This window comes from Pinus tabuliformis, chromosome X, assembly GCF_031772625.1.
Source record: "Pinus tabuliformis cultivar Carrire ecotype Pingquan chromosome X, CPIR1, whole genome shotgun sequence".
NCBI classification, from domain to species: domain Eukaryota; kingdom Viridiplantae; phylum Streptophyta; class Pinopsida; order Pinales; family Pinaceae; genus Pinus; species Pinus tabuliformis.
In genome coordinates, this window is record NC_142308.1 from 487,105,506 (window position 1) to 487,113,543 (window position 8,038).

Here is an 8,038-nt window from a genome sequence, read left to right on the forward strand (position 1 = left end):
AATTATTAATATTTATTATTTATATTCAATTTTTCATTGACTTGTTATTAGTTTTTCTTTGACTAAAAAAATTTAAAATCTATCTAAAACTTAACAGTATGAAATTAAATTTATTAGTTTTAAATAAAATTTATTTTTATTTATCTCAAATATGATTGGTTGAAATGTCTCCCCTCTTATTCTGTAATGATATAAGAACTGACTTTTGTGTACTCTATTATTAATTACTAGGTATTATATCACGAACTACTATGTACAATAAATATAAATAATTTGAAAAATAACATTATATATTAATTACTATGTACCATATACACAAATGGGTTGTAATTAAATTCAAAAATTCCATTTTTTCATTGGTGTAAAGTATTGAATAGACAATTTTTATGGGTTTTATTTTTTAATTTATAAAAAAATAATTTAAAAAATATAAATTTGAACCTTTTTTTTGGTAAAAATAATATCTGTACAATTTGTACAACTCTCATTATATCAATAGATACTCTAATGACATGACATGTGTACTATAATATGAACATTATATGAAAAATTGCCATCATTCAATATTAAATAAATAATTATTAACTTGTTATCATTTTCTTCAATGTCAATTATATTTATAATTTTTATCTAACAAAAAAAGTTTAATTATATTAAAACAGTCAATAAAAAAGTTAAACAAATATTCATATAACTTATTTTACAATTTTGATGATGATGATGATGGTTAACGTCCACTGAGATCAAATTGGTCTATGAGACCTATAATTTCTTAATTTCTAATTGTCTGGCTCCTTGTCTTTCTTGGCGAGATTGGTGATGTAGCTTTCTTTTTCTTCTCTACTGTCTTCCAACTTTCTTTATGTTGCATCTCCTTTATCTCTTCTGGTTCTTGGGACATTGGTGTCTTAGCTTCACGATCTATTGTGTTCGTACTTTTGGAGATACTCGGAGAAGATGTTTGGTCTATGAGATCTGCTTTACTGTTAAATGAAGATTTATTTTGCGCGTTATTCAAAATCTCATAACTGTCGGTGCTTGAGGGATTATTTTACAATTTTATTATCATTTGGAATACGTACAACACATCATGACATTAAAATATTTGATTAAATGAACTATACAACCTTATTTTAAATAAAATATATGAAAAATTCAAATATTTAGACTACTTTCCAAAAAAATTCTAGAGTATTGACCTACAGGTCGCGATCCAAAAACGAAAATGTTCACAAAGTCGATATCTAACACCTGCAGGCTTGCCCCGATGTGAAGCTAGCGAATCCAAAGACCAAAGAGTTCACAAAGTCGATATCTGCCGTGAAGCTATCAAATCTGCTACCGTAATGACAAAGATTCCTATATCCTAGAAATATAATAAACTATACCTGAGCCTTGACCAGATTGCTACAACATTCAAAAAATTTTGAAATCCAATCCGATGTTTTGGTTTGAATTTAGGTTTTGTACGGCGGAATAACGGCAGGGAAAGAACGGCTCTTTGAAGTCTAAATTTAAACTCTTCACTTGTAAATGTCAGTGATACCGGGATATGCAGTGCTTGCGGTACCATCTTGGGATTCTTTTTGTTTCTTTTAACCAATTTTCTTTTAGTCTATTTTCAGAGATTCTTTCAAACAATATATTACTGAGAGTGCTGCTTTTCTCGTGAACCGGCGAGTGAAATTATTTCGGCAAGCGCTGACAGTGTCTGGACAGTCTTCCAAGTAAATCTCGAAAGCGGAGTCGACAGGTTTAGGAAGTTTTGGGCCACTGCGCAGGATGTCTGTGGATTTGCAGTGCACTGCCATGTTCTGGGTAATACGGAGCGGAGATGAACAGTTGAATATTTAATTTCGGAGAAATATTGAGAAAAACAATCTTGAATTTGGGGAAATATTGATAAAAGCTTTAAATATGTTGAAGTATATGGTTTTCGATATCTGCCTGTAGTATACAGCCTTCAACGGCTAAAACAAGCCGCTGGAGTTTCATTTGGATTATCTTTAGCTTGCATTTTCTGAAACAGAAATATTACAGTGTCATTTTTTGGTTGAGTTGCAAGGTCTGAGCATCATCGTTGTTTTTCGACATAAACAGAGCATTGACCGAAATACCTAGTTAAAGGTTTTTATTTAAGCAGTGATTTCTCTTTGATCAGAAAATTTGCGTGTTAATATTTGAACATTTTTAATCTTTGCCGTGGAAATACTGATAGTTAGATTTCGGTAGAAAAAGTACTTTGTGAAAGGTTTCTATTCAGGCCGTGATTTCTCTTTATTTCGAAGATTTGAGCGTCAATATTTGAACATTTGTAATCTTTGCCGTGTAAAAACTGATAGCAAAGTTAGATATGGTGTTACGCTCTGCTTATGTGGAAATGCTTAGAAATATAAACTTTTGACGGTGAATCTTTGAATGACTGTTTAATTTGATATTTATGCCTTTGCATCTGTGGCTCCAGGGTTAGAGAGACGAAAAATGACTTCGTTTGGTAGGAGTTAGTATAGTTTCTGAAGAGTTCCAGAAGATTTTATGAAAATTGGAAAGGAGCAGGGGACGACAACATCACATTTTAAATTTTAAGATTTTCAGTAGAGTCTGTAGTGCTTTACCATGCCGAGATTGAAGAAGTCGACAGTAAATTTATTACCAACGTCTTATAAATCCTTATATAATAATCCTTTAACGGAGCTGAAGCACGATAGATGCCGCAACAGTTCATGGGATCGTTCTAATGGTAATCTTAATTTGCATCTTTGCGGAGGTACCTCTGTGTTATGTGATAAGGAAAATAATGGCAGGCTATTCCAAGAGAGCCTTTCCAAGATTCGCTCAACGGAGCCTTCCAAAAGGAAATCGCCGTCTAAGAAGGGCAAAAGGCTGATTAAACACGCCACACTCGGTAATAACAAAAATAACACGGAATCCCGTGTCTTGAAGCCGACTTCACTTCAAGTGTGTATACAAATGAATGAACCGGACTCAAAGTTTGGTCGTTGTCCAGCCACGCCGAACAACAGTATGTTTGTTTGGGATGATTCAGATGCTGAAGCTGCGCCTGCACCTTCGTGGTCTACTCTCCCAAACAGGTAATATTTTTTCTCAGCTACAGTGTGCATATATACAAGTATTTTGAGGTTTTATTTACCAGAAAGTTCTGCAGTGTTTCAAGAGAGTGATGCCGCCTTTTTCTGCTGCAGGTCCTTGTTATGCAGGCCACTTCAGCCTGATATTGGCCGCTGTACATGCTATATTGTGCGAGAACGGTCTGACGGACTCGAAAATGCTTCGGTGTATTCATTGTATACTCATGTATGTTTCCTCTGCGACATGATCCTTCTTGGCTCTTAGTTTTCAGTACCAAATTTATTATAAATTGATTATGCATTTGTTAGAAGTCCAGTGTAGAAGTTGACAGGGTAGTTTTTTATTTTTCAAGTTTGTTTTGATCTGTTTCCTTTTCTGGAATCATTCTATTAAGGGAACTTAGGGAACAAACAATGGAGCGATGTGTTTGAAAATCATTTAGCATGAATCTTGGATACCATTAAAATTTGATTACCTGTGTTTATTTCATCATTTTCAATCACGAGAACCATGTTTCAGGGAAAAAGAAAGGAAGGTTCTGAACACTGCTTAAACTGTATAATAACAGAGCCTGAAGCCATTAGGGAGTAACTATCTTTGGGAATAGCAGATAGGCCTCCTAATTTTATTTTCCTAGTGATAAGGTGGGTTTCAACTTTCAAGACTTTTTACTTTAGCCTGCTTGTCCTTAGAGACACCAAAGGAGGCCAAAGTTTAGTATTATGAAACTTAAATGAAAATCAGTTTACTCTTCGTTTGCAACAAGATACACTCTGAGATTTTGTTGCGCTAAGATATCTTGTTTCAGTGTCTCAAAATGCACCCGTGCGGTTGCAAATCTGAAAGATATTTCTTCACCATGGGTGTGAGATTTGTGACGAAAAGGACTTGCTACAGCATTTGTCCACCTTCACATAAACGATTTTCCCCTAGAAAGAATGTAAATTGGAAAACAAAAGTAGAAAAATCGCTGTATATAACAACCTGTCATATTATTTTTTAAGAGCAAAAGAACCACTTCTTCATATGACAGGAATGGAGATATATGGATAGACATGCCGGTTTTATTGTCACAGCAAACAAATCATACAGGCACACAGACTCTTTATATACAAATATAAAAATTGAAATGAGTGCAAGCTCAACATGAAAAACGACCTTTCTTTCATCTTTTTGTATTTCTTAAACAAACAAAAATACGTCTCACAACAAAATAATAAGTTTTGGTAATCATTTATTTTAATTTTTAAGTTTGTTTTGATCAGTTTCTTTTTCTAGAACCATTAAAGGAACTTAGGGAACAAACAGTGGAGCCATGTGTTTGAAATCATTTAGCATGAACCTTGGATACCATTAAAATTTTGATTACCTGTGTTTATTTCATCATTTTCAATCGCGAGAACCATGTTTCATGGAAAAAGAAAGGAGGTTTCTGAACAGAGCCTGAAGTCATTAGGGGTTGGACTATCTTTGGGAATTAGCAGATGGGCCTCCTAATTTTCTTTCCCTAGTGATAAGATGGGTTTCAGGACTTTTTACTTTAGCCTGCTTGTCCTTAGAGACACCAAAGGAGGCCAAAGTTAGTATTATGAAACAAATGAGAATCAGTTTACTCTTCAATTGCAACAAGATACACCCTGGGATTTTGTTGCGCTAGGATATCTTGTTTCAGTGTCTCAAAATGCACCCGTGCGGTTGAAAATCTGAAAGATATTTCTTTACCATGGGTATGAGATTTGGAACGAAAAGGACTTGCTACAGCATTTGTACGTTTGTCCACCTTTACATAAACGATTTTCCCCTAGAAAGTATATAAATTGGAAAACAAAAGTAGAAAAATCGCTGTATATAATAACCTCTCATATTAATTTTTAAAAGCAAAAGAACCACTTCTTCATAGGACAGGAATGGAGGTATATGGGTAGACTTCTTTCATCTTTTTGTATTTATTAAAAAAAACAAAAATACCGCTCCCAACAAAATAATATGTTTTGGTAATCAGCGTTGTCCATCTGTTCAAAAAACGATAACATAAAGAGGATCATATCAAAATTATGGACGTTGTCCATCATGGGAGCGCACAGATCAAAAGAGAGGGAATGAGCCCGAGCTGTGGATCTCTTCCGAGATTAAGACCTTGAAATGAATCGTTCTGGCGTGATGAAGGAGACCCTGTTTTGACAAATTGTCGGCCACTGTATTTTGAAATCTGAAAATATGCGAGAGCTGAATATGTAAGAAGCTGCATTTTAATTCTTTAATCCACCTCATCCAGTTGCACAGAAGAGGGGGAGCAAAAACTGATCTCTCATTTATCCACTCGATCGCGACCTTCGAATCTCCAAAAACGAACGTTACATAATAAACTTAGAAATTAGAGATGGAAACATGAAAATATTTCTAAAACATACAATTTTTGAAATAATAAAATTGAAAGCCATTTTCCAATCATCGAACATAGTGTGAGTGGATATGATTTTTAATATGTTTTTATTAACAGAACAGGGTGAACTTATCCTTCTATAACGAGAATCATATCTTTCAACCGGTTAGATGAAATTGAAATACCTATGAGCTAATATCACTTTTCAGTGTCGACGTGAATGTTTTCGAATTTCAATATACAGAATCACATTTGAAGGCATGCTGAATATTTTATGACTTTAACAGGAAGGGCACGGAAGACAGGATCGAAAACTTGCTGTTGCTCGTCACAGGAGAAAAGGTGGCCGGTCAGAATTCATCATTGCCCAAAGTTGCTTTGGCATCTTGTCAAAGTCAGATGAAGGTTATCTTGGAAAGGTGACAGCAAACCTCCTAGGATCGCGATATCACATTTGGGATCAGGTGAAGAACTGCAAGTTTGATTTGCAAGCTCTTCCAATGGTCCAAAACATAATGTCGATTACAGAATACTGGTACTTTTATTCTGTTTAGCATTGAGGGCATTTGATTTATGTATTTTTTGGATCAATTTTTGCAGGGCAGTCCCCTAGATTCTCATGGAAGAGACACAAAGCAACTTCTTGGAGTTGTAACGTAAGATTTGAATCTGGGTATTTGGCTTCTTATGGAGCTGTGTAACCTTTAAAGGGTTTTAAACTTTTGTTGTGGTGAACAGATTTACGCCTACTGTGACTACATTGACTGGGAGCTTTAGGAGTATGCGGGTCTTCATTTCAAAGCAACAATCTATGCAATTAAAAAACACAACACAGGTAAGCCCATTTTACAGTTATGAATCTTTGTTGCAATGAATTCAAATAGCACTGGCCCACTGATACAACTTGAGTCAATTCAAATCATGGATGTGCATTGACACATGCTCAACACAGCATCCCGATGGGCTTCCGTACAAATGGGAGGAGAACATGACCAAAGTACACCAGTTATTCTCAAAAGTTCCCTATTACAACAAGGTGAGGATGCATTTTGAGAATATGCAATCAGAGGTTGTATATTCAATACATATAATCTTTAATTCAATTGTGCATCATGTAAGTACAAAACCCCAAATCCCTGTCGCATGATTTTGTATATTGCTATTCTTATATGACTGTTGACAAAGTATAAAAGTGTACCAGTATTTCCTCTGTTTCATTTGATTGTTCAGTCCTAAATATTTACGGGTTTTTTTGTGCATTCAATCATTTACATTAAAACAAAAATGAGGAGGGTTTATTGTTGAAATTTTCTTGCTGCATCCAGGATAACAAACGCTACGAGCTTGACTTCAGAGACAGGGCAAGATTGGGTGTCCGGATCAGAACCTCTGTTAAAAATTTTCAGCTTACAATGGAGGTAGTAATTTGCTTTGGTTTCCAAGTTATCCTCAAGTTAGTGAATAGACATGGGGATTTGAGACAAGCAGTCTGTGTGTGTACTCAATTTCGAAATTTGTTGGCTATCCTTCAGGAAAATGGCAAGCAATCAATACTGCTTCTTGGAAAGATTGGGAAATCAAAATATATTATGGATTACAGGTGATTCTTAAGATAATTCTGTGTGTGTATTTTCAGTCGCTAGACCCACTTTCATCTATTGTGCTGAAAGAGAATAACGTTTGTCTTTGACAGGTTCCCCATGACTGGCTACCAAGCTTTTTGTACATGCTTGGCATCTATTGATTCCAAGCTTTGCTGTTCTGTCTGAGGGATGATACATAATCACTAGTGAGACAGGCTTACAGATTTGCTTTGATTCTTCCAAATGCTCATTGGAGAATAACATTCTTTAGTTTTCTTAGTATTATATCCGATCCTAAAGCTATGGAGGACAATAATGTGTCCCTATGCCATGGAGGAAGGCCTGGAAATTCGTTTGATTGATCACTTGTTTTATCAATTTTTTTTTGAGAAAATAGCTTTTATGCTTTTACAGCTTTAATTTTTGCATTAGAATTTGAGATCATAATGCATTACTACCAGTGATCAAACGAAGTACCTACTGGTCTGTAACTCACAATGCGCGATAATTGAAACTAATAATGTGAGTTCTCGATGAGATCCTTCGTTATCAACGGATTGGTATATATTTCTATTTTAAATTGGGCTCATTGAAAAAGCATTTTGAAAATTTCATTCATAATTAAAATAAAAATGTGGAGTATAAAGATTTATTTACTTTTATATATGATCGTAATCAAACATGATAAATTTTTCTTTATGAAAGTTTCACTTTGATGTATATGCTCAATGTAACTAATAATGTTTTAATAAGTATGCTTTATTATGTTTTCATGCATACTTTATTGAAATACCTCCGCATGAATACGACTAATCTAGGTAGGTTTTGTATTGACCCTATCCTCTCGAATATCAAGACAAAATTTTCATTTTTTAAGAGTGACCATTTTGGTTGGAGGGCATGAGTTTTTCTCATCAGCGGTGGGTTTTCCAGGCATGCTCACTGATCCTTTCTCATCATTTTCTTTTCTACTTTCAAATTG

At 34.6% G+C, this 8,038-nt stretch overlaps 1 protein-coding gene across 3 annotated transcripts; it reads left to right on the top strand.

Moving 5' to 3' along the window:
* The first annotated feature begins 1,560 nt into the window (after positions 1–1,560).
* Positions 1,561–7,621, top strand: LOC149140796 (tubby-like protein 8). 3 transcript variants are annotated; one of them, XM_089447642.1, is made up of 10 exons: positions 1,561–1,818; positions 2,465–3,092; positions 3,204–3,315; positions 5,761–5,937; positions 6,074–6,129; positions 6,212–6,308; positions 6,426–6,509; positions 6,799–6,891; positions 7,006–7,073; positions 7,167–7,621. In XM_089447642.1, exons 2-10 carry the CDS (start codon positions 2,617–2,619, stop codon positions 7,240–7,242), a joined length of 1,239 nt encoding a protein of 412 aa, XP_089303768.1. In that variant the 5' UTR covers positions 1,561–1,818; positions 2,465–2,616; the 3' UTR covers positions 7,243–7,621. The 3 variants fall into 3 exon arrangements, with proteins under 3 accessions (XP_089303768.1, XP_089303767.1, XP_089303769.1); XM_089447641.1 differs by lacking the exon at positions 1,561–1,818 and adding an exon at positions 1,873–2,127; XM_089447643.1 differs by lacking the exon at positions 1,561–1,818 and adding an exon at positions 1,873–2,065.
* The last annotated feature ends 417 nt before the right edge of the window (positions 7,622–8,038 follow it).

Coding starts and splice junctions, on each gene's coding strand:
- LOC149140796 (XM_089447642.1), top strand. CDS start 2,617: ATGCCGAGATTGAAGAAGTCGACAGTAAATTTATTACCAACGTCTTAT. Junction 3,316..5,760: donor TGTATTCATTGTATACTCAT/GTATGTTTCCTC, acceptor TGACTTTAACAG/GAAGGGCACGGAAGACAGGA. Junction 6,510..6,798: donor AAGTTCCCTATTACAACAAG/GTGAGGATGCAT, acceptor TGCTGCATCCAG/GATAACAAACGCTACGAGCT.